The 26,201-nt window shown below is 46.7% G+C and overlaps 1 protein-coding gene across 1 annotated transcript in view; it reads right to left on the bottom strand.

Annotated features, from left to right (window-relative positions):
• The window catches only part of CNTNAP2 (contactin associated protein 2), a 2,325,186-nt gene that overhangs the window by 130,251 nt on the left and 2,168,734 nt on the right, over positions 1 to 26,201 (bottom strand). Inside the window, exon 22 of the mRNA XM_061415014.1 lies at positions 13,602 to 13,695. Coding sequence (XP_061270998.1) covers positions 13,602 to 13,695 — 94 coding nt within the window. The remainder of the gene's footprint in view (positions 1 to 13,601; positions 13,696 to 26,201) is intronic.

Raw genomic sequence — 26,201 nt, 5'->3', positions numbered from 1 at the left:
CAAAACTATTGTGGAATGTCACAATCAGGATATTGAGCTTGATACAATTCACCTTGGCAGTCAGACTTTGTATCAGTGTGTGTGTGAGCGTGTATATTTGATTCCATACAATTGGGTCACCTGTGTGGGCTTGGCCATTGACCACTGCAGGCAGATAATGAACAAATCCAATGGGTAGGATACCTCATGTTCCCCTTTCATATCCACAGCCCCCTTGGCTTCTCTTTCCCCCTCCCTCACAAACCTGTCACCACTGCCGGCAAGCACTAAGCTGTCCTCTATTTCTAAAATTTTGTCATTTCAAAGATGTCATGTAAATGGAATCATTAGGTGTGCAGTCTTTGGGGATGGGCCATTCCCTCAGATTAATTCCCTAGAGATTTATCCAAGTGGTTTTGTGTATCAGTAGTTGGTGCCTGTCTGTCACTGAGCAGTACCCCATGGTATGGAGATAGCAGTGGTATTATCTCCTGGTGGAGCTTTATTCTTTTTAGCTTTTCTGACTAATGACTGTGTCCTAGTCAACCCAAGATGCCATCTGCCTGGGGAGGTGGGCAGGGGGTAGAGGTGGGCGGCAGGGGGTGGAGAGGGGAGAAGGGAGGATTCTTCCAGGAGTGTTCAGCTTCTGACATGCATCATGGGACTGCACATCCACAGAACACTCTGGAACTTGCCCAGAACAGAAATCTTCATTTTTATCTCCTGGTCCCCAAGCCACTTCTCTCCCAATGTCATTCTCAGTAAATAGCACCACCATTTACCGAGTTATTCAGGCCAAAATCCTGGGAAACAATCTTGGCCCTTTTTTCCCACCTACCACCTTCTATCTATCACCAAACACTGTGGGATCTTCCTTCAACATATTCCTGTCCCATTGCTTCTCCACTGTGCCAGTGCTTGTTTCAGCGCTAGACTGCCATCTGGTCTCTACAGCTGAAATTCTGCTGGTCCCTTCGGTCCCTCCTGTCCTTCCCCGCCCACCCCTGCTGTGGTTAGCACAGCGCCCAGCAGGTGGATAATGTTCCTATTACCTCAGTTGGATCAACGCTGACGGGGGAGGAGACGGGGATGACAGAGGATTGGGTGGTTGGATGGCATCACTGACTCAATGGACATGAGTTTGAGCAAGCTCCGGGAGTTGGTGATGGACAGGGAGGCCTGGTGTGCTGCAGTCCATGGGGTTGCAAAGAGTCAGACATGACTGAGTGAACTGAACTGTCTGCTGCTTCCCACCTCATCTCCATAATGGTCTATGACCCAATGTCTGGCTGCTGGCGGACACTCTAGCTCTGTCTGTCTGTCTGTCACCACTGTGGTCCAGCCACCCTGGTTTTCTTGCTGTTCCTTGAACGAGCCAGGCATGCATCACCTTCCACGCTTCCCGGGACACATTCCCTCCGGATGTCTGTACATGGCTGCCCTCACCCTGCTTAAGCCCCACCTCTTCCCATCTCCTCTGAGAGCACTGACCCGAATCCTCCTTTGTTTTTCTTTATCACATTTACTACTGGCTGACATCAGATCACACAGTTATTTTCTCAGCCTGTTCATGCCCACTAGGATGCATGCCTCACATCAAAGGCATTTTCTGTTTTAGCCATTGTTTCATCGCTACCACCTGGCATACATAAGCAGCCAACGTACTTTTGAGTGACTAAATGATTTCCCCAAATTCCTTTACTCATACCTTTTAAGCCATCAAGGACAAAAGGCTATCCTGTAGCCATCAGGCCACAGGGTCTTCCTGTGACACAGAGGCAATACTCATTCTTCCAGCCGCCAAGGGAAAGACATAAAGCTCTTTCTTAACTGCAGGGGGATTTAATGGAGAGAACATCAACATCCCTTGAATCCTCTCTCCTGCTCAGGGACCACGCCCTCTTGCCATGACTGGGGAAAGCAGGGTCTGTTTCTCTTCTCTTTGTCTCTGGATTTGGTCAAATGGCTTCATTTGGACAATAGCATGTTTAGTGGGCAAGGCAAGAACAAGGGCTTGACAAGTGTTGACACTACTGTCTGTTTCTCCGCCACCGGCTTGATGTGAATTTGCCTGTGAAACCCTGAGGTCCTGGGAGGAAGCTGACTGGTGTATCACAGAGCCCTCAGCCCTTAGCTGACCCACAGACCAGTGAGAAAAAGTGACTGTTGGAACTGCATGTTATCTGTACTTCTTTTTGGGGATAGACAGCTAACTGGTAGAACAAATTAAAGCAAGACTTCTTTTTTAAAAGCCCAAGAAAACTATGAGGAAAAGGAAAGGTTCAGAGGGAGAGAGGACCTAAGCTTTGGCTCGGAGAGCGGGCAGGGAGCTTATGGGGCAGGGGGCTTATGGGGCAGGGGTCTCCTGCCCAGCTTCCTGATGAGAGGCTATGGGAGAAGCCTGCTGTGCAGGGGGCTCACACCAACACCTGGCCACCCAGCCTCATCAGGAGAGAAAAGAAGAGTGAGCAGATGGGTCTCTGGCTCCTCCCAGCCTTTCTCTTGTGAGGAGTAAACCTTGAGATGAAGCTGAAGATTCATCTCACCGTGCAGCTGTCGTGGGGAGCGGGGAGGATGCGACACAGACTCAGGGCTCTGCCCCTGCCCCCCAGTGCAGGACAGAAACACAAAGACAACAATGGCAGATGGTCTCTGGAAGCACTGCCTCGGTCAAGGAGGGACTATAAGTTCATCAACCTCAGATCTTAGCACCCAAGGCCAGATGTGCACCCAGGGACCCAGCACTGGGCTGGAGGCCAGTTGATGGCAGCCCTTGCAAACTCAAGGGAGGACCAGTGATGACATGCGTCCCTCCTTGTGATAATGTTAAAGGAACATGTAAGTGATAATGTCTCACTGTCCATCCCCTTCTATATTCCACACACCTGCACACACACAGAAGGAAGCAGGGGATGGGAAGGCCACATGAGAGACTGAGCATTGTCATTCAGGAGGATCAGAGATGATGGAAGGGACTGCTGAAACAGCCAAGTCAGACTGAGCAGTGAGCTGGACTGGATGTTGTGTATCTGCCCTTGCCACGCAGTGAGAGTGAAAGTCGCTCAGTCATGTCCGACTATTTGTGACCCCATGGGCTGAGCGCCAAAGAATTGATGCTTTTGAGCTGTGGTGTTGGAGAAGACTCTTTAGAGTCCCTTGGACTGCAAGGAGATCCAACCAGTCCATTCTGAAGGAGATCAGTCCTGGGTGTTCTTTGGAAGGACTGATGCTGAAGCTGAAACTCCAGTACTTTGGCCACCTCATGCAAAGAGTTGACTCTTTGGAAAAGACTCTGATGCTGGGAGGGATTTGGGGGCAGGAGGAGAAGGGGACGACAGAGGATGAGATGGCTGGATGGCATCACTGACTCGATGGACGTGAGTTTGAGTGAACTCTGGGAGTTGGTGATGGACAGGGAGGCCTGGTGTGCTGCGGTTCATGGGGTAGCAAAGAGTTGGACACAACTGAGCGACTGAACTGAACTGTATAGTCCATGGAATTTTCCAGCCCAGAATACTGGAGTGGGTAGCCTTTCCCTTCTCCAGGGGATCTTCCCAATCCAGGGGTTGAACCCAAGTCTCCTGCATTGCAGGCGGATTCTTTACCAGCTGAGCCACCAGGGAAGCCCACTCACCACTGACAGATGGAGACACTGTATTGTCTGTGAGCATCCGAGCTGTTTCATGCCTGACAATGTGCAACTGTGTGACAACCATAGCAACCCCCACTTAGGTCTCCTTGAAGCCTCTCACTCACTTCCTGTTAATCATTCTCCACTCTGCAGATGGTGTTATCTTTCTAAAAACATCAATCTGAGCAGGTTATTCTTCTGATTTAAAAACAATCCTTCCATGACTGCTTTTAGCCTCCAGGATAACGTTAAAACCTTAATGTGACTTGGGGCTGAATCCTGTAATATGGCGAAGCCTCCGCATTCACCTTGGATTCCAAAGAAGGCTGACTGTGATGCCCTGAGCCCAGTGCCTTCTCCTGGCCTGGGGGAGGTGCGTGCGGGTGGGGGTTGCAGGTCTGCACTGCTGGGGAGTTAATTCTCCAGGCAGCAGCCCTGAGTCAGGCCAGGTGGGAAGGAGGAGAAGTGAGTCCCTGGCTCTGCACTGTCCCCCACTGTCCCCCGTGGTCCTGAACACCACTTCCTCGCAACCTGAGTGGCCTGATAATTGCCATTCTTTTCCTGGTTTCACTTCTCCACTCCCCTACTGGGATTTCCTGAGCTCGTCTCCCAAATAAGCTGGTATTCACATCCTCAGTCCTTGCTACTACTCCACCAAGGGGCTCCTCTTCTGACCTCAAGAGTTCCTCCTTGGAGAACCTAAAACATGATGGGTGACGTACAATTCATCAACACACTGCGCCACATTTTTAAAGTGAATGTGGTCATTGTTAATAATTCACCCTTGTCCTGGTAGGAGGTGATTGGGACGGTCCTGGGGCTGTCAGGACATTTGGGTGTCCTTCAGAAGCATGTTTGGATCTGAACCCAGCTTTCCTGCTACATTTTGATCACTTGCTTCTTCTTACTCTAGTTTCAACCCTTCTGAATGAAACTTGCTGTGGTCCCTCAAATTTCCCTCATGGCACACTGTTTTCAAAGACGGAAATAATACCGCCCACCTGCACGCTCCTTCGCAGAGTGACCCTGTCACTGAGCCATCAAGAAGCAGAGTCTGCTTAGCCTTTCCTGGGATCTGGGCTGGAGCTCAGATCTGGCCAATAGCCACTAGTAAGGAGGGTGTGCATGAGCTCTGAGGCTGGGTCTTAGGGACCTCCAGTTTGCACCTTTGCTTTTTCCAAGGCTCTTTCATAGAGACTAGCCACCATGATGGGAGGAAGCCCAGGCAGCCATGAGGTCGAGCCTTGGAGGTGGGGCCGGAGGTGGGGGGTGGGTCTGGGCAGGAGAACCGAGGCCCATGGCTGAGAGCCCCAGGGAAACTCCTGGGCACCCACGTGACTGAGGCCACTATGTACCATTCAGTCATTCTTATGTCCTGGCTGAGACCACATGAAGCAGAAGAGTCAGGCCACAAACTTGTGTGAAATCATAAAGTATTGTTCAAGCCACAGAGTGCTGGCTGGGCTGTTGTACAACACAGAGAACTGAAAAACCTCTCCTCTTCCTGCCCTCTGCTCCTCCCTGTTTCTTTGCCCAGATAACTCTCAGATCAGATCAGATCAGTCGCTCAGTCATGTCCGACTCTTTTCGATCCCATGAATCGCAGCACTCCAGGCCTCCCTGTCCATCACCAACTCCCGGAGTTCACTCACACTCACGTCCATCAAGTCAGTGATGCCATCCAGCCATCTCATCCTCTGCCGTCCCCTTCTCCTCTTGCCCCCAATCCCTCCCAGCATCAGAATCTTTTCCAATGAGTCAACTCTTCGCATGAGGTGGCCAAAGTTCTGGAGTTTTAGCTTTAGCATCATTCCTTCCAAAGAAATCCCAGGGCTGATCTCCTTCAGAATGGACTGGTTGGATCTCCTTGCAGTCCAAGGGACTCTCAAGACTCTTCTCCAACACCACAGTTCAAAAGCATCAATTCTTCAGCGCTCAGCCTTCTTCACAGTCCAACTCTCACATCCATACATGACCACAGGAAAAACCATAGCCTTGACTAGACGAACCTTTGTTGGCAAAGTAATGTCTCTGCTTTTGAATATGCTATCTAGGTTGGTCATAACTTTCCTTCCAAGGAGTAAGCGTCTTTTAATTTCATCACTGCAGTCACCATGTGTGGTGATTTTGGAGCCCCCAAAAATAAAGTCTCACACTGTTTCCACTGTTTCCCCATCTAGTTCCCATGAAGTGATGGGACCGGATGCCATGATCTTCCTTTTCTGAATATTGAGCTTTAAGACAACTTTTTTACTCTCCACTTTCACTTTCATCAAGAGGCTTTTTAGTTCCTCTTCACTTTCTGCCATAAGGGTGGTGTCATCTGCATATCTGAGGTTATTGATATTTCTCCTGGCAATCCTGATTCCAGCTTGTGCTTCTTCCAGTTCATCACTCAGATCTCAGCTTCTGTGCCACATCCCCTGGGGTGCCTTCCCTTACCTCCTGGACTGGGTTAATGCTCCGCCTTCTTGCTCTCAAAGAACCCAGTATTTCCACCTTCCATTTATCCTGCCACAGGTCCTTCCACTTCAAATTGCCTTTCAACACTGGCTGCTCTCTTCCAGTTAGAACTTAAGCCCCTGTAAGAAACTGTGCCTGTCTTGGACATCATAGGTGTTCCAGTGGCGTATACAATGCCTAGTGTGTGACAAATAATGGTTACAAGCTTGTTTAATTATGATTTAATAAAAATAACTAATGTTTATTATACCTATACTATGGGGCAGACCCCATGCTTCCTATTAAGCATGTCTTATTTTGTTGAATCCTACAAAGCAGTGGCCATTACTATTCCTGTTTAATACATGAGGAAACAGAAAGCCCAAGATGCTAAGTAACTTGCCAAAGTCAAACTATTGGTAAGTGACAGAGTAAGAATGCAAACCCACAAGTGTGATCACAAAGACTGCTCTTAACTGCAATCCTTATGTATCAATCAGGATGGGTTGTTGTGCTGCAGTAACAAATAGCCCTGTAGACTTGCTAACTTAAGAATGCAAAGGTTTTTTTTTTTTTTCCTTTGGAGGCTGTAGGTTCATCATAAGTTGACATGGTGCTCTGTTCATTGTGGTCACAGAGGGATCCTGTCGAGGGAACAATCAGTCTTGAGGTTTGTTGGCCACCATATCAAAGGGACAGAAGGACCCCAGAAGGTCTTGCATCAGCAGTTAAGTCTTCTTGCCTAGAAACAGCACATGTATTTTCTACTCATCACATTTTTTGGCTGGAAATCCTCACTGAGCAGCATGATGCCTACCAGAGTATATCACCTCATCCATGAATGAGCACAGCGGTATGTCATTTCCTGCTGTGTCGGGAGGCTTTGCCAAATATTTGGAAAACCTTAGACTAAGGATTTCTTTACCAAGGATCATAATATTCACATTTGAGATACAATGGAAATCATATGGTGGCTTCCAACAGGTCTCTCGCAGGTCTTCTATCTCAGTTGCTTCTATAGTGGTACTCTGAAAAAAAGTTTCTGGGACCAAGACGACTCACAAACTGTATTAAGTTCAAATGGATCAGCACTGACCTTTAATTTGACCACTTCAGACCTTGCCTCTGACAAACAGCCCTGGTCATTAAAGCAACGATTACTCGGCAATAGTTACTATTCAGCTTCTTTCCAAGCACAGTTTCTTAAGCTCACACAGAAGAATTGATACATTTTCCCTACAGAGTAGGTCTATCTTATGATTTGGTACTACTATGCTACACGGCCATGACACGAATAGTTAATTTGAAAAACAAACAAAAGGCAGGTTCAGATTTTACTTTCTAAGAAGAAAATTAAAATGAGTATTGCAATCCTGAAAACAGAGGCTATCTGTTTAATAACACAGAATGTACAGTGATGTGAGGAGCAGTCGATACTGACATTCTTCTAAATTCACACCTATACTACATCCACAATGGTGTGTGCCATCAAGGAACCCTAAACACAACTATCCTTTGAATTCTCACATGGAACAGGAGAACCTTCTTGGCTTTGGTATTGCATTTTTCACCTTTCAAAAAAGCCATCATCATCTTACAGTTTCAAGGGTTTTTAGGCTTTATGCAAGTTGGTCTCACTCAAGCCAGGAAACTCCTCAAAGTACAGGACACATTTTAATCTAGCTTTTGTTCAATACTCTCAATATTGGAAGCTCCACTACTTCAAAAGAGTGGCTCCTCATTTTTGAATAGTTTTAGCTATTAGTAAGTTCTTTCGAACTGAAATTTTCCTCTCACTTGGCGACTCTGGTGCCTTAGAGTAAGCCTCTACAAAGCCTAATTCTTTTTTTACGGAGCAGTTGTCAAGACTGAAAATCAGATTCTATCATGTCTCTTAAATCATATCTTTTTATTGGTGTAAGTATCTCCAAGTCTTTTGATTTTTTTCCCCTTATGGATCCTTTACCTATTTTGTCTTCTTAAAAGATGTCTTAAAATGTGGTGCTTAGGATTGGCCATGACTTCCCAGCCGAGGTCTGCCTATACTTCTTGCTGTGTACACAATTCTCTTATTAACGTACTTCAGTATTATATTTATTTAAAAATCAGTCACCACATATCAAAATGTCCATAAAACCACTCCCGCCCCTGAGTCTTTTATGATACCAGGAGTCTTTCATCTTCTACTTATATGCTTCTTCTTTTTTTTGCCTTCTGGTCTAAGTGCAAGAATTATGTTTATCTCTATTATATTCCATCTTATTATTTTTATCCTATCTTTCCAGCCTGCCAAGATGCTTTTAAAGTGTTTTTTATCATCCAGCTTATTAAACCATCCCTCTCAGCTTCATGGCATTTGCAAACTTAATAAACATTCTATTTGTGTCTTTATCCAAGGCACAGATAGAAATGTTGGGGAAAGAGATGAGTAGCACAGAAGACTCTGCTACAGGCTTCCAATTGACTTAGAGATTCTCTTGAAAGACTATTAAATCTGTTGTTGAAAATCAGGTATATAAAGTCCATGACATCATTCAGCTAGTAAATGATGGACATAACTAGGTCTGGTGAAATTTATACTTTGTGAAGCTTTGCTCATTGCTGGGGATCCTGGCTTCCTCCTCGCAGGATTCAGAAATGTCACAACTCATTCCAAAATTCTGTTGCCGGTTGACAGCGTTCACAGTTTTATTTCTAGAATATATTTCTGCCGCTCCCTTTAGAAGTCACACTTGTCGTGGATTAAGTACCCTTCTTTCATCCTTTTTATGTGTCCTTTTTCAAGCAGTGCTCATCAAAGAGCTCCATGTGAAGTCCTATTAATTTATTTAGATACATCTCCTTTTCCTTCTTTTATGTGATCAGTTTCTGATTAGCAGCTGACTCAACAACTTGGGGGCGTGGATCTCAAGGGGGTGTCAAAACCTTAGTGGAGTACATGAGAGAGCCATTTGAAGTTCAGCTGTCTGATGGACATTTACATAGCTAGTGAAAGCCTATTGGTTGCTTCTCACTGACGTGAATGTCAGTTTCAAAGAGAGATCTCACCAATCCTGTTCCTGCTAAATGACCACATTTTTAAGGAACACTGGCTGGAGGAGATGGTAGATGATTAGCTTAGCCAGGCACCCACATGTTTTCTGAGGTCCTCACTGTGACTCCTTAGATGGTACTAACAGAATTTATCTCCAAGGTATCAGATCTCTTCCTTGATTCTTCATTCTTCTGAACATTGTAGGTGTTACCAGGAAGGAATGCCTAGCTCTTGGTGTCACACACCTGTTTCAAAGGCCTCCTCTGCCAAATGACCAGGGAGATATTAAGCCAGTGGTTCTCAGTGGGCAGTGACTCTACCCTTGGGGGAGCATTTGGCCACATCTGGAGTCACTGATGGCTGTCACAACTGGGGGGTGTGACTTGTAGCCAGTGGGTAGAGCACCGGGAAGCAGCTAAGCACCCCACAAAGCACAAGTCAACCACCACAACGAAAAATTGTGTATCTGACCCCAAAAGACAACAGTGCTGCTGCTGGAAAACCTGCTTGAAGAAAATAACCTTCCTGAATCTTCATTCCTTTTCCCATACAGTGAGGGTAACAGTGGTCCAGGCTGGTGTCATGAGAACTATAGGCAGCACTATATACTAAAACACATACCACACTGCCACAGAGCCAGCATCCAAAAACAGCCATCATTTTTTTGGCTTATTATTATCAAGTATTACATGGGATATTTATTAAGATGTTATTTGCTCAATACTAAAAAGGTAGTTTATTTATGCCACAAATATTTTTTTGAGCACTTGCCATACGTTAGGCACTGATGTGGCTGCTGAAAATAGATAAATTAAAAAGTAAGAAGACAACACTGTTAGCTTCCTGTTAGCTTCAGGAAGCTAACAGCTTGCAAGCAGGCACTGTGTTCCCATTTTGTAACTGACAGACCCAGGCTCTGGGAGGTTCAAGTACTGAACCCAAGGGTTCAATGCCGATGAGGGGCAGAGCCCAGATTCTAACACCAGTGGCGGCTACAGACTGAGGGCTTGTGTCTCTCTAGATTAGTATGTTGAAATCCTAACCCCCAAGGGGATGGATCTGGGATCAGATCGTGAGGGCGGAGCCCTCCTGAATGAGATTATTGTCCCTCTAAGAAGAGCCCCCTGGAGGAGGAAATGGCAACCCACTCCAGTATTCCCGCCGGGATAATCCCATGGACAGAGGAGCCTAGTGGGCTCCCGTCCATCAGGTCACAAAGAGTCAGACACGACTGAAGAGACTGAGCACACACACCCAAGAAGAGACGGGAGAGAGCTTACTTCTCTCCATCACATGAGGATATGATGAGAAGACAGGCGTCTGCAAACAAGGAGCTGGGCCCTCACCAGACACCTGCTCTGCTGCTACCTTTATTGCCAACTTTCCAGCCTTCAGAACTTGTGAGAAATAAACGCCTGTCGCTTAGCTGTCTAGTCTGGGGGATTTTATAGCAGCACGAGCTGACCAGCTGACTGCCACACCCTCTCTGCCTGATTCCAAAGCCTACATGCTTTCCACTGCATTATTGTCAGATGCCTGCCTTTAGGAAAAGGAGACTGCAAGCTGTGTGGGAAGATCTCACCTCTGTGCTAGTTTTTATCGTCTTAGCATCCTTATCGGCATCCTCTCACTCTGCAGGACACGTCTACGGTGATAAGCTTTTCGTTTCTTTCCCTTCTACTGTTTATCAATTTAACAAATATTTATTGAGCACTTGCTCCTTGTTCCCTTGGAGGAGGAAATGGCAATCCTACTCCAGTATTCTTGCCTGAAAAATCCCCTGGATAGAGGGGAGCCTGGAGGCCTGTTGTTCATGAGGTCACAAAGAGTGCTCCTTGTTAGGATGCAGTGGGACTTTGACACCCTGTCCTGTGGCCTGCAGAGAGCTCTGGGGCTGGTGTGGATGAGAGTCAGTCTTGAATAGAAGTCTCGTGTGAGACCCAAAGCAGAGCCTTAACTTAGCCTCATGTGCCTGAGGCCATGAGGTCCTCTCCCTGTCGGGGCTGTGGAGGTCCTTACAGGTTTCTATTTCTTCATGCAACTCATCACAGGCACAGTTAGTTTATTTACATGGCAAAATTTTCCTTTGGTGAACAGAAAACTCTGGGTGTATTACTCATATACCTGAAATTCATATAATGGTTTTAGCTCAGCACATCTCGAGCAGAGTCAATTCTTATAGAAGATTTCTCTTATGATGTTATTTGTTCATGACCTTGAAGCTTCATGCCTCATTGCATATTTCAATTTTGCTTTAGTGTCAATTTAGTCACCTGACTTGAAATCCTGATGAATAAGAGTGTTACTCATGGTGAAGGAAACTGGCATTCACCCAACGTACCTGTCAAATTTGACTTTGCAAGTTTCATGAAAGAAATAAAGTCCATTGTTTCCGTATGTTCATGCTGGGTGTTACTTTAGGAATATCATAGTGCAGTGTCTTTAGGAATATCACAGTATCATAGTGTAGAGTTTGTTTGGATGGAGTCAGCCCTGAAGGAGCGCTTAAAATTTCCTGTTATTCTTCACTGAGTTGCGGAATGCATATGATGGCAAGCGGGCACTCAGCGACACCTCAGGGTGCATGCCTGCAGACACCGGGGCTCTACGCCACTGACTACATTGGCATGTGTAACCAAATTATAACGGCATTGCTTGTCTTTCCGCTGCGTTTCCTTCTGGACCTTGGCCCTTACTGACTAGACCTTTGTTTGTGGACTCTTATCAGAGAGACCCAGCTTCACAACTCTGCTTTTCCACACAGCAGTCAAGTAACTCCAGCAAACTGACCCTGCTCAGCTTCAGCTTCCTCGTCTGTAAAATGAGGAAAATGATCCTACGTCTTGCTTCCCTGAGCTGCTGTGATACTACGTTGTCCATTTGCACACGGAAGATGATTAGCTCGATGCCTCGAACAGCAGGTGGCCCGTGGTCTGGGCTGCCTTTCCTTTTCACTTTCACCCACTGATTAAGCTACTGCCACTCCCCTCTGCCTTTTCGCTGAGGGCGTGGCCCTTTCCTGGGACGCGACCTACACCTCTGTTTGCCCGCTGTCTTGTCTCGTGTGTCCCCGGTTCTCAGTCCTGGAATACACTTTGCTCTTGGCTGCTTTCTGACATGGGATGTCGGGCTTGTCCCTCAACAGGCCAGCCTCTGTTGCCCAAATCCTCTTCTTCGGTCTTTCTGTTTCATTCCTAAGTCCACCATCACAGAGGTTACAGCATGGTGGTCAGGAACAGAGACACAGGTATCTGACTATCTAGGAAAATGTTTTGATCCCACCCTTAAGTAGGTGGCTTTGGGCACGATACGTAATCTCTTGATGCCTCAGTTTTCTCAGCTATAAAGTGGAGATGATACCTTGAGTATCTCATGGATTTAATAAGGAGTTTAAATGTGTTTGTGTATCTGAAGCACTTGAAACGGATCTTGGCCCACAGAAAGCTCCTCTGTAAGTGTATACTATTGTTACTTGTTGTTATGGGTTGGGCCCCCTGTTCTTTTCATTATCTGCTAGGTTCCCCTGTCCCCATCTTTTAAAAATGAATGCTTTTAACAATTAAGAGCATTCTGATCATACAGCAGCCCCCCTCCCCCGGCTTTGGCCAGCACATCACCCACTGTCTTACGAGTCCCATTTTGGGTTCACAATATAGAGTTCTCTTACAGAAAAAAAAAATGTCATTGGCTTTATATTAATCACTTAAAATATGTAACCAATCACATCCAGAGTTAATCTCGACAGCTCTGATCTGTAGTAGAGAAGGGCCAAGTGGCTTCTAAATTCACGATCACACGCAGGGGATTCTGTCACAACCCCAATTCCTATCAGCCTTCTGATTGCAAATAATATGGGTAGGGCTTCCCGGGTGGCTCGGTGGTGAAGAATCCACTTGCCAATGCAGGACACACGGGTTCGATCCCCGACCCGGGAAGATTTCAGATGCTGGGAGCAACTAAGCCTGTGCACCCCAGCTACTGAGCCTGTGCTCTAGAGCCTGGGAGCTGCAACTCTCGAGCCCACGTGCCACAACTACTGAAGCCTGAGCGCCCTAGAGTCTGCCTGCAACAAGAGAAGCTACCGCAATGAGAAGCCCATGCACCGCAACTAGAGCGCAGCCCCCACTCGTCGCAACTAGAGAGAAGAACCAGCAGCAACGGAGACCCAGCATAGTCCAAACAAGAAATCTAGAAAACAGTTAAAAAAAACATCAGGTATGCTTCTTGACAGTGAGAGGAAGACAGAACCATGTTGAATACTTAGAATAGGAAAAAGTTATATTAAATATTGTTAGTGGGTAGAGCTCTGTAATAAACCAAAGAACAGATTTTAGATAAAGAAACCGGGAGCAGATACACGGCTTCACCCGTGTTTTAGTTTGTCATGTACCAAACAACACAGGTTTTATCACCATCACAGATATAGGAGCCTCAACCACCAATTACGACACATTTCAAAGGCAAATGAGCAGCTTTAGGAAATATTATGTGGGCAGTTTATCCCAAATTTCTTACCTATGACTTTTCCTAGGAAGAGCGACTTGGGAGAATTGAAGAGCGTGTCGGATGAACTTGGCAGGTGGTAACTCACGGAAGGATAGTGATCCAGCTGCAGGAGGAAAAGAAGAGACACTTTTAGAAGAACGTCACATCCTGCAGGGACGCGGATCTTCCCTGAGGGATGATGTCACTCTTTCAGCCCCAGTTTCTGGATCTTATTTCATCAGTGCTGACTCCAAAATACCAGCCTGAGAAAATAGGAGCTCATCCCAGCCTTCGCTGGGGTTACTGGAAAATGATCTGAGCTTGTACATGAAGACCTTTTATGAGCTCTTCTCCAGCTCACGCACCTTTTCTGTGGCTGATGGACTAAGACCCTCACTCATTTTAATAGAGTAAAATCTGCTTGATTCAGTCTCTAGTATTGGCCCCTGAGATAGAGTAGGCTACATGTATAGTGATTTTCTTTAGCATCACCTTACTGCACTTATTTCTTCCCCATTTGGGTCTATCCACCAGGACACCAATATCATTCTTCAGAATATATATATGTGTGTGTGTGTTCAAATGTGAATATGACTATATTAATGTATGTGAATACGTGTGAGAATTCCCTGGTGACTCAGGTAGTAAAGAACCTGTCTGCCAATGCAGGAGAGGCAGGAGATGTAGGTTCGATCTCTGTATCAGGAAGATTCCCTGGAGTAGGAAATGGCACCGCACTCCAGTATTCTTGGCTGCGAAATCCCACGGACGAAGGAGTGTGGCGGGCTACAGGCCTGGGGCCACAGGGAGTCAGACAGGACTGAGTGGGCAAGCACGCAAGAATATGTACATTCAAATGCTGAGATATCCGGGTCACAGTTTTCTTGCTTGTCCAAACGAGGGTGATTTCTCCTTCCTGCCACAGTGCAGGGACATCCAGAGCCTGGAGGGGGCAAAGACACCGTTGCTCTGGCAGAGCTGACCTTTCAGAGTGGAGCTGGGTTGGCAACAGAGGGAGTTAAAAATGAAGCAGATGAGAAGAGCTTACAGACAATGGCTGTCACACGTTTAATTACGCTTCCCATGCAAAAGTGTGAGCGCCACTGTCCCAGAATACTTTGTGCCCTAACTGGCGATTCTTGCCTTAGCTGAACTTTTACAGCCCAAACATTCTAGCTGTTTCTCCAACTGTGAGCTCCTAAAACTTTCTGTGTTTCTTTGTATCCACCTGGGGAAAAAAAAAATCTCTTTTGTACCCTTTCGTTTTTCTGAAGTGAGTTTAATACCTGCTCAGGAGAGCATAAAGCAAGGTGTGGGTTAGAAGGAAACACTTTTGTCCTCCTATCCAGCAGGTCCTTCCTGTGGGAACTGCGTACAGTAGCTACGTGCTGGGGCACGAACTTCTGAAACTAGACTCGCTAGAGGTGGGTCAGCATGGGCAAAGCTGCAGGGTGCAGGCCTGCTTGGGGGGCGAGGAGCAGGGGGAGGAGAGGCAGGCCGGAAGTGTGGGGAGGGGACCAATCTCACTGGCCAGGAGGAGGACTGGCCGCTTTGAGGAATGATGGTTAATTATTAATGACCATCTACACCGGAATCTTGAGACTGCTTACTCGAAACCTAGAGCTTATTGAATATTCAAGATTAAGAGTCCAAGAGTCATCGCAGCTTAGGAATCTGGAGAGTTCTGACCTGCAGGACTGGTACTGTGAGTTTTTTTTTTGTGCCTGGGTATCTGGTAGCACTGTGATAAAAGTCTAAAAAAGCATGATTAAAGCCAACATTGGCATGTTCGACTACAATTTTGCAAAGTTTGCTATGATTTCAAGTGTTTCATTAATAAAACACATGTTCTGGCCAGAGAACCTTAAATATTAATATTTTTATACTTTATTGTTTCCCTGGGGCAGAGGCGACTATCAGTTCAGTTGCTCAGTCGTGTCCAGCTCTTTGCGACCTCACGGACTGCAGCATGCCAGGCCTCCCTGTCCATCACCAACTCCCGGAGTTTACTCAAACTCATGTCCATTGAGTCAGTGATGCCATCCAATCATCTCATCCTCTGTCGTCCCCTTCTCCTCCTGCCTTCAATCTTTCCCAGCACCAGGGTCTTTTCAAATGAGTCAGTTCTTCACATCAGGTGGCCAAAGTATTGGAGTTTCAGCTTCAGCATCAGTCCTTCCAATGAACATTCAGGACTGATCTCCTTTAGGATGGACTGGCTGTATCTCCTTGCAGTCCAAGGGACTATCAAGAGTCTTCTCCAACACGACATTCAAAAGCATCAATTCTTCAGCACTCCGCTTTCTTTAGAGTCCAACCCTCACATCCATACATGACTCCTGGTAAAACCATAGCTTTGACGAGACAGATCTTTGTTGGCAAAGTAAGGTAACAGCTTTTTGATATGCTGTCTAGGTTAGTCCCTGTTGCTAAAGAGCAACTAACTGCTTTGGCGCCATCTGGTGGCACACGTGGGGGAACTGCTATGGTCCCTCCATCCACTTAGTACCCGTTGTTAGGGAACTTGGGGTTGCCGAGGGGAAGGGATAGTTAGGGAGTTTGCAGAGGTCATGTACACACTGCTATATTCAAAATGGATAACCAACAAGGACCTATTGTGTAGCACAGGGAACTCTACTCAATGTTATGTGGCGCCTGCATGGGAGGGGGGTTTGGGGGAGAATGGATACATGTATATGTATGGCTGAGTCCCTTCCCCGTTCAGGAGAAACTACCACAACATTGTTAATCAGCTATGCCCCAATACAAAATTAAAAGTTTAGTTTGAAACAAACAAACAAAAAAAGGCTTCCTGAAATAGTTACATCATAACAGTATGTAGTAATCACTATGCTACCCTATATAGTACTTGACAGAGTCGGCTTTTGGCACATTTTATATTATTTTTACCCAGCTCATGTAAAATAAAATTGCTAGTTTGTCTCCATAGATTACTTTCATCTCTTCCCCTTCCTTCATATATGCAGCTGATGACTTGAACCCAAAGCTAAAATTTACCTATATTATATTAAAATTTATTTCTTTTGCTTGGAAGGATACAGACTACTCAGAAGTTTTTGAATCTTGATTGTGCCATCAGTGATTCTGCCTGGCGTTGGTTTATCTATAAATACCACTAACACCCTTGAGTCTTAATTCATTAATGAAGCGATTAATGAAAATACATTGGGCAGGAATCTCAGAGGGCAGTGATCTATCATTCTGATCCAAATCACTTTTTAGTTAGGAAAATCTTTTGTAACAACCGAGTCGGAAAATATGACAACCGCTGAAGATACACGGGAAGGCTTTAACGTTTATGGAGATTAAACTCCTCGTGTCTGCGGCAGTTCTGTGATGGAAGAGGACCACAGGAGGAGAGCTAAGAGGGAAGAGGAGTCCGCTCGAGTTTTCCTCGCCGCTCGTCTCTCTCTCACTCTCCGTCCTGCTTTGTACCCAGAAGGAAGGGTGTGGGAGGAAAGGATGAGGTGACATGGCGGGGACGGTGGGAAAGGGAACAGCAGCTCTGGGACCTGCGGATGCGACCAAATTAGGGATCCTGGACTCTGGGGCGATGAGCTGTGGGAGGCAGGTGGCTCTAGAAGCTGGAAAAGGCAAGGAAAGGGATTCTCCTCTCCGAGCTTCGGGGCAACCAGCCCAGTCAGCAGCAGGCCATCCACTCAGTAACGCTAACTGGCCTCCAGAACCGTAAGGCAATCCCTCAGGGTTACCCTAAAACCGCAGTAAATTGTTACAGCAGCAACAGAAAACCAATCCCCGGAATTAAAAGAAGAGCTTGTGACATTAAAACCAGGCCCGAACAGCGCCCTCTCCTGGCTTGCTTCTCAGACAACCACGCTAGTTCTGTTCCTGTCTTCCTGCCTCCCACACAGAGATTGTTAATAAGATCGATTTCTGAGCTGCCCTGCTTTTTGAGAGCATCCAGCCCTGCTTTCCGGAATCCTCCCCACATGAGCCCCGTTTCCAAAATAAGCTCTCCCTGCCTCTCTCCCAGTGACACCCCCACGGAGGTCCCTGGGATGTGAGTCTCTTTGTGTCGGTAATCAATTTGTTGCCTCCTTTCAGTATATGCTCTATGATTAACGTGAGTTCCTTTAATTTCCTTTAAAGTGAGCAAAATATTAAACTTTTCTGGTTGAGGGCCCTGGAAGAAAAGCTACGACCAACCTAGACAGCGTACTAAAAAGCAGAGATATTACTTTGCGGACAAGGGTCCTTCTAGTCAAAGCTATGGTTTTTCCAGTAGTCATGTATGGATGTGAGAGCTGGACCATAAAGAATGCTGAATGCTGAAGAATTGATGCTTTCTAACTGTGGTGCTGGAGAAGACTCTTGAGAGTCCCTTGGACAGCAAGGAGATCAAACCAGTCAATCCTAAAGGAAATCAACCCTGAATATTCATTGGGAGGACTGATGCTGAAGTTCCAATACTTTGGCCACCTGATGTGAAGAGATGACTCATTGGGAAAGACCCTAATCCTGGGAAAGACTGGGGGCAGGAGGAGAAGGGGACAGAGGATGAGATGGTTGGATGGCATCACCGACTCAACGGACATGAGTCTGAGCAAGCTCAGGGAGGTAGTGAAGGACAGGGAAGCCTGGCAAGTCCATGGGGTCTCAAAAAGTCGGACACGACTGAGTGACAGAATAACAAAGGGGGCCCTGGAGGGAAGAAAGGGCTTCTGGAAATTTCCAGTGCTGGCTTGAGGGTGGGGAGGTCTGCCTAGAGCCTGAGGTCTGCCTGAGCCTCAGACCCAGAGTGTGATCCTCCTGTGACCCTATGGCCTGGTACCCATCTGTTTCCCCTGGAAACCAGAGCCCCTGTGAGCCCTGTGTGGGCTGCGTGCTCTGAGGCCTCCTGCCTCCAATCTCACACATGCTCACACGTGTGCACACTCCTCCAACTCCACAGAGTGGCCTTTTGGTGGCTCAGCAACCCCAGACCAGCTCCAGCCTTGCCAAGCCAGAGCTTCTCTGCTCTCTGGGGTGCGGGGGGGAGACACGCACGCACGTGGTTTCTGTTTGAACCCAGGCCCACGTACTGAGTCGCTACTCTGTGCAGGGCTTTGTGCTGGGCTTTTCATGTCCTTATGTCATCTAACAGACATGACAAAAAGCATCTCAACTCAGAAAAGGAGTTGGCTAGCCGGACTGATAGGCTAACCCGGCTACACCTGGGTAACCACAAAGGTGACCTGTGAGTGACAGGCTCCTGAAACAGCCCCCGTGGCTCAACCGGGGAAGGAAGAGCTCAGCTACATTTTAAGTATTTACATTATAGGAGAGAATGCGTTAAATCAGATAAGGCAAGTACGGCTCAACCTGCAGAGCCTGAGAACACATCATATTAATACCGGTTCACTCATGTTACCAGGTGGCTGCCACTCTGCCAGGGAACCCTGGCGCACTTGTCATGGTCAAGTGCGATCAGTTCAAGGCAATTTCTTCGGGGTCCAAGCGAGCTATTTCGCTGTACATTTAGCTGATGGTCATCTCACCGGCAGTTAAGAGGCAATGAGAGCTTGTGTAATAGAGGCGCATCAAAATTAAAGGCTGTGACATCATGTGCCCCAGGACACCCTTAAGGGGACACTCACTTGTGCGACATTTACCGTCACTGTGACTCAGGCTGGGGCTCCAGACTCACACACTGAGTTCAGAGCTTTCGTGTCGTCCAGGTATGATTTTGTGATTTCAGTTCACTGCCATTTTAAGCCACAGTTTGTCTTAGCAGAGTGGGAGGGGATTTCCTCACCCCGTTTGTGATTTGGGGGTGAAATGGAGGAGGTGGGGAAGGAGGAGGGAAGAAAGGCTGAGCTACCGGACGGTCACCTCTAGCCATCCGAGCGCCCGGCTTCCTGTCTGGAGACACGCAGAAGGGACACGCAGCACCGCCCTGAGGACACGGAGAGTCAGTGACCCGCCCCAGGTCACAGACCGGAAGTGGCGAGGTCAGCCTTGAGACCGGAAGTGGCGAGGTCAGCTGAGAACCGATGTTAAACTCACAAGGAATGTTCTTTTCCAGAGAGGGTTAAGGGTTGGGAAATAAAGTCTTTAAGAGACAGACCTTCCTTTCCTGTACATGTGCACAGGTTTCCTTTCAGAGTTATCAGGAGTTTTCATTTACGGTTTGATAAGCAATTTTAAAATGAGGAGCATTTACGAACTTATTACTATTGCCATCATGCCTTCATTATTATGGAACTGTAGTCAGTACAATATATTTTGCCTCATAAGGTCTAGAGTAACTGAAATCCTGTGGTATTGATGCAATTAAAAGAATTAATGAGCCCATTAGGTGGCTTATTTTTATATAAAAAATTTCTCAAAACAGTAAAAAGAAGAAAAAAAAAGTGCTTTCAAATGTTAATCTACTTTCCTTGGCCTAACACTCCACCTACTGGAAAAACAGTGAATACTATTTAAAGCACGAAGTATTTAAAAAAGAAAACTGACTTTGTATTAATAAATCTGTATAATATTTATAAATATCAAAGGATAAGAGGAGAAATTCTCATTTCACAATTGATATAGCATTTTCAAAACAGCTAATTTCTAGGACTTTTATAGCAGGAAGTTCCCAAATACTTTATAATTAAAAAAAAAAATCTCATCAGAGCATATTTAGGATTTTCAGGTTTGTCTTTTGACTTGTATATGAGAATTCAGATGATAACGATAAAGCATTAAAAATCAACATCTGAACCACTGTCTAGTAATTACATTTCTGATTTCCTTCTCAGAGATCCAGTGTGAGAACAGCTCATGGTTTTAATATGCTTTTACGTTTAAAATCACTTTAATAGCCATCAAAATTAATGATTACACACAGCGAGTGGTTTAGCTAATAATTAACACAATTAGCATCCGTTAAATCATTTCAAAGACGTATTTTCCTGAAAAGCTCAAGGCAAAACACATTTTTGATAAACTGTAAAATGACTTTCTGGGAATAAGGAAGAACAAATCAGTGGGTGCAAAAAGTCAGGGGGAAGGCAAAGAAGAGTGAAAAATGAAAAGTTGGGGACGGTCAGTTCTGAAAATAGGGATTCCAGATACAAAGCTCCCCAAATCATATAACATGATGGCTCAAATTTCTACTCGTCAAACAAAAAAGTAAAGAAATACAAGTGAGAACAATTATAAGAAATAATGTCGACATGACGAATACAACCGGGGCATTTTCTATCTCAGTCTTTATTGGCTTCTGCCGTCTTGGTTTGACCAGCATGTGTTTTCAGGAGTCGGTTGTTTAAATTTAGATCCTGGCAAATCCCTGAGTGTGTTGTGTGGGGGAAGTTTTCACGAAGCCAGCAATAAACTCGATGTGTTAGAACCGTCTGTGTGGGGCACGTACGGACAGGGAAACCATTGTAGGCTGGTGTGTGTGATGGTATGGCTGTCCCATTGTTTGTCTGCTGAGGCTGGGATGGGGGGTGGCTTCTCTGATGGTCAGGTTCTCGGGTGGGGGGGCCCTGGCTGTGACTGATCCAGATACAGGGACTGTCTTTGAAGATGAGCCCCTCGTGGACGTTCACAATCAGATCTTCAGAGTGAGCTTGAAGGCTGGCTTCAGCAGGCATCTGCCAGCCTGCACTCCTGAGAAGGCTACACCTGTGCAGCCCTGGGCCACCTGGGTGGGCATGGATGACTGTCACAGGGTGACCCGACTGCTCCGGGGCTTGTGTGTGGGAGGAGGCATGTGTGTCTCTGTTGGTCACTCTTTGGAACTCCATGGGCTGTAGACCCCCAGGCTCCTCTGTCTGTGGAATTCTCCAGGCCAGAATACTGGAGTGGACAGCCATTCCCTTCTCCAGGGGATCTTCCTGACCCAGAGATCAAACCCTGGTCTCCTGCACTGCAGGCAGATTCTTTACCATCTGAGGCACCAGGGAAGAGGCAAAACCTTTGGCATGACCCTCAAATTCCTCCCCTGATTGTATCTCCTTCTAGGCACGTCTTTAAGTAAATGACATGACTCCTCATACCTCTTAACGCCACATAAGGGCTTTCGAGCGATTCTGCTGTCCGGCTACCCTATGGAGTGAAGCTGAAGATGTGCCCAAGGAGGTGCTTACAGCTGGGAAAACCTCTTGCTACGTTTCAATTGGGGAGGGATAAATTAGGAGCTTGGGCTCAGCAGATACACAGAGCACTAGGAAGACAGGAAGAGATGGGGACGACAGAGGATGAGAGGGTTGGATGGCATCACCGACTCGATGGACATGAGTCTGAGCAAGCTCCGGGAGTTGGTGATGGACAGGGAGGCCTGGCGTGCTGCAGTCCATGAGGTTGCAAAGAGTCAGACATGAGTGAGTGACTAAACTGAACTGATGTAAAAAATAGATAATCAGCAAGGTCCTACTGCATAGCACAGGGAACTATAGTCAGTATCTTGTAATAATCAAGGAAAAGAATCTGAGAAAGAATATGTATATATATATAAATATCCTTTGGAGAAGGCAATGGCACCCCACTCCAGTACTCTTGCCTGGAAAATCCCATGGACGGAGGAGCCTGGTAGGCTGCAGTCCATGGGGTCGCTAAGAGTCGAACACGACTGAGGACTTCACTTTCACTTTTCACTTTCATGCACTGGAGAAGGAAATGGCAACCCACTCCAGTGTTCTTGCCTGGAAAATCCCAGGGACAGGGGAGCCTGGTAGGCTACCGTCTATGGGGTCACACAGAGCTGGACATGACTGAAGTGACTTAGCATAGCATAGCATAAGTATCCTTGCAACTAACACAACACTGTAAATCAACTCTACTTCAGTTAAAGGCAAAAAGAGTACATTCCTCACAACTGGTGATGTCAGGAGGGACAGGGATGATTCTAAGTTGGGTCAGAGGTTGATTCAATGGCCCATAAAGACCATTCTGACTCTAAAACTATTCTAAGCAAATATTACTACTGAAGTTCGCAGTTTACATTGCTGTTTATAAGGAAGAACTGGAAGCGGTTTGTGACAATCATTTTTTTTTTCTCGTATCCAGGGAAGGATGCAGAAAAGGATAGCATCCTAATCAGATCTCTGGTGCCCAGGCAGTGCTAGTGTTAAAGAACCGGCCTGCCAATGCAGGACATGTAAGAGACATGGGTTCGACCTCTGGGTCAGGAAGATCCCCTGGAGGAGGGCATGGCAATCCACTCTAGTATTCTTGCCTGGAGAATCCCATGGATGGAGGAGACTGGAGGGCTGCAGTTCATGGGGTCACAAAGAGTCGGAGGTGACTGGAGCGACTTAGCGCACATACTCAGATCTGGGGAAACTGAGGCACCAAGAGGTTTGTGTCTGACCCAAGTCCATGGAGTCAGTGACAGCTATTTGACTTAATACACATGACTGTGTGCAGGCCACCAGGCTAAGGGTCATTAGAAAGAACATTTCCTGGCTCCAAGCAGGTCTAGGACTTTAGAGCATGATCCGGTGCTGGTTATTTTTAAAGAGATGAACCTGCAATTTTGATCACAGTCACTCCCCTAACCCTAAAAGCTAATGGCATTCCTGAATAAATGGCATTCATAGATCAATGGTTCTTCTCTAGATGATGTTTAAAATACTGAGAAAATTTAAATGTTTCATGTCTAATCGGACTAAGGTTAGGGCTTTGCAGTTCTAAACCTATTTAATGAAATGCTTTTTCTTCCTTGTTGGCTGGCCTTCTAGGTTTGCTCATGTGCTTGTGGAACGATCCTCATATGTGGGCGTTTAAGTTAAGCAACTCTGGGAGCCTTTACTTTATTGATCTTTCTAAGGCACTGGCTTCAGTATTTAAACGAGTTTGAGTTTGTTTCTTTAATGGTCTTTCAATAAAGCTTAGGTTGACCTGGCTCCCTCTGCAATCATGACATGGTAATGGCAGAAAAAGACTAATAATAAACATGAACTCATTTTGTGTGGTTGAAAAGGTTACATTTCTATTGATTTTTAACTGTAAAATAAAGTCCTGGATATTAAGAAAGCTCAGCAAACACATTCTTTTTCATACAGAGGCTCTGTCTATATTACTTTGCCAGTAGTTTTCGGCCGCAATAACAACAGTCCAAAAAATTGGCAGTTATCAGAGGACTGATAAACACATCCTTTAAATCCTGTCCCAGGTGACAGTGTATAAAGGTGTATCAAAGAGATCGTTAAACACAGAGTGACCTCAGAATGTGGGGTGAAAGCCACGGGTCTCACGGCTCGGTGTGATGGCCAGTTCTGCTGACTTTACAGAAAGCAGGAAAGCTCTGCTCCCTGGAAACACTCGTCTTTTAAGGCTATGTTTGGAGCCTGTTGCAAGAAGTGGAGTGTGGGGAGGGGTGGAAGGATATAGCAGAGGTGGTGGCAGATAGGAAACACTAGGAGAAATGAGGTTAAGAAATGTAAGGAGAGCTTTCACTTCTGCGAGCCAGCTGGGTGGGTGCATGTGTGTGTATGTCAAAGTTATGACAAAATGGACCAAAACAATCCTCCACCTGGGAGCCTGTTAGATTTAGCTTTGGACTTGGAGCCTGTTTTCAAATCTGCTCCAGAACAGGGCTGGGAGGATCTGTGGATCTTGAACCTCTCGGTAACCTCACACCCACTCGGTACTCCGCCCAGTTCCAGCTCTTCATTAATATTTTAGAGAAGGTTGGTCCTTGACATGTAGTACCTGGGCTCCGTTGACAATCTTGGGAAGAAAGAATACGTGGCTGAGAGGACTTGGAAGGAGGAAAAGTGCCAAGAATATCTCCCCAAGATTGGGTCCTCTACTTGCTCCTCTTCTCTATCATCAGTATCAGCAGTATAGCATCTAACATTTCTTGAAAGTCAACTCCAGGTCAGATCCCACCTTAGGTACGTTGCATATATTGTAGCTCAGTCGGCAAAGAATCTGCCTGCAGTGCAGGAGACCCGGGTTCCATCCCTGGCTTGGGAAGATACCCTGGAGAAGGAAATGGCAACCCACTCCAGTATCCTTGTCTGGAAAATCTCATAGACAGAGGAGCCTGGTGGGCTGCAGTCCATGGGGTCGCAAAGAGTTGGGCACGACTGAGCGACTAACACTTACATATTACTTCACTGAATCTGCAAGCAAGCCAGTGGACACAGATTCTCCGTTGCCCCATTTTACAGTTGCAGAAACCAAGGCCCTGGGAGATTAAGTGATGTTACCTATAAGGACACATAGCTCCTGAGAGGCATAAGCCAGGGGTCTGGGGGCCTGCAGGGTCTGGGCTTCTCCACCATGTTTGCTTGGACCCTGTGCAGCTGCAAAGCTGGGCTGGCAGGGTGCCCACAGCAGCTGCACAAAAACACTCCTGGGAACGAGCGCAGGGCAGGGGCACCCCCGCCTCACCTCTACGCGGGGTCCTCCTCGGCTTCGTCTTGCTGCCTCTCCTTCTGTGGGTCTCCTGAGTTACACGACGCACCTCTGGCTGCAGGACGGGTTTTCAGAGGCGATCTCAACATTGGAGGTCGGAGGCTGCAGCAATCTGTCTGCCTCTTCTCCGCTGGCACCGCGGCCCACTTGTGGCGTCGGGCTTTGAGGTGAAGCACACGGCATGGGTAGACGCTACGAGGTCGGCTGTCCACACCCCGCCATCATTCTCACCGGGGAGGTGTGGGCTCAGTTTTCTGTCTGTCCTCCAGGTTAACCTCTGCTGGCGGCCTGCCTGAGGATGCTGGGAGGGGTGGTCTTTTATGTCCACTTCCTGTTTGTTGTTTTGCTTGTTTTTTTGGGTCACGCTGTGCAGCATGAGGGATCTTGGTTCCCTGACCAGGGTTTGAACCCACGCCCCCCTGCATTGGGAGCACAGAATCTTAACCACTGGACCACCAGGGAAGTCCCCTCCGCTTCCTTTCTGATGCTCTTTCTCCGTCTTCACTTTTGAACAACTGGCTCAGACTCTTGCATCCACCCGGGGAAGTTTTTTTTTATTACCATTTCCCTTCCAGCATTCGGATCACATTTCCTCGTCTCAAAGCTGTTAGAGTGAGGCTAATTCTTTTAGGTCTCAGGCGATGTCAGGGAAGAATGCAAATCAAATGCACCTTAGGAAGCAGAAAGGACCTGTGTGCTCTCAAATGCAGCCTGTGGGCTCAGAATCCATTACTGATGACCACGGTTTGTTCATTTATCCAGTCACTCAGCAAACCGTTCTTGAGGCTCCAGTGCCCAGGGCTCAGGAACAGAGCTGTGAGAAGAAGAGGTGGGAGCAAACCCCCTGGGCTGTACCTTTGAACTTGGAGTCAAGTTCTCATTTACATAAGCGACCCCAAGCCTCATGGCCATCCAAGTATCTCCCATTAGATGCAAATGACCCATGTTACAACTCCTGACTCTTGATGTTGTTGTCCAGTCGCTCAGTCATGTCTGACTCTTGCGACCCCATGGACTGCAGTATGCCAGGCTTTCCTGTCCATCACCAACTCCCAGAGTTTACTCAAACTCATGTCCATTGAGTCGGTGATGCCATCTAACCATCTCATCCTCTGTCGTCCCCTTCTCCTCCTGCCTTCAATCTTTCCCAGCATCAGGGTCTTTTCCAATGTGTCAGCTCTTCGCATCAGGTGGCCAAAGTATTGCAGTTTCAGCTTCAGCATCAGTCCTTCCGATGTATAGTCAGTGTTGATT

Source organism: Bos javanicus, chromosome 4 (assembly GCF_032452875.1).
Source record: "Bos javanicus breed banteng chromosome 4, ARS-OSU_banteng_1.0, whole genome shotgun sequence".
NCBI classification, from domain to species: domain Eukaryota; kingdom Metazoa; phylum Chordata; class Mammalia; order Artiodactyla; family Bovidae; genus Bos; species Bos javanicus.
The sequence above is the reverse complement of the archived record's forward strand: the minus strand, read 5'-3'. Positions and strand labels throughout refer to the sequence as shown.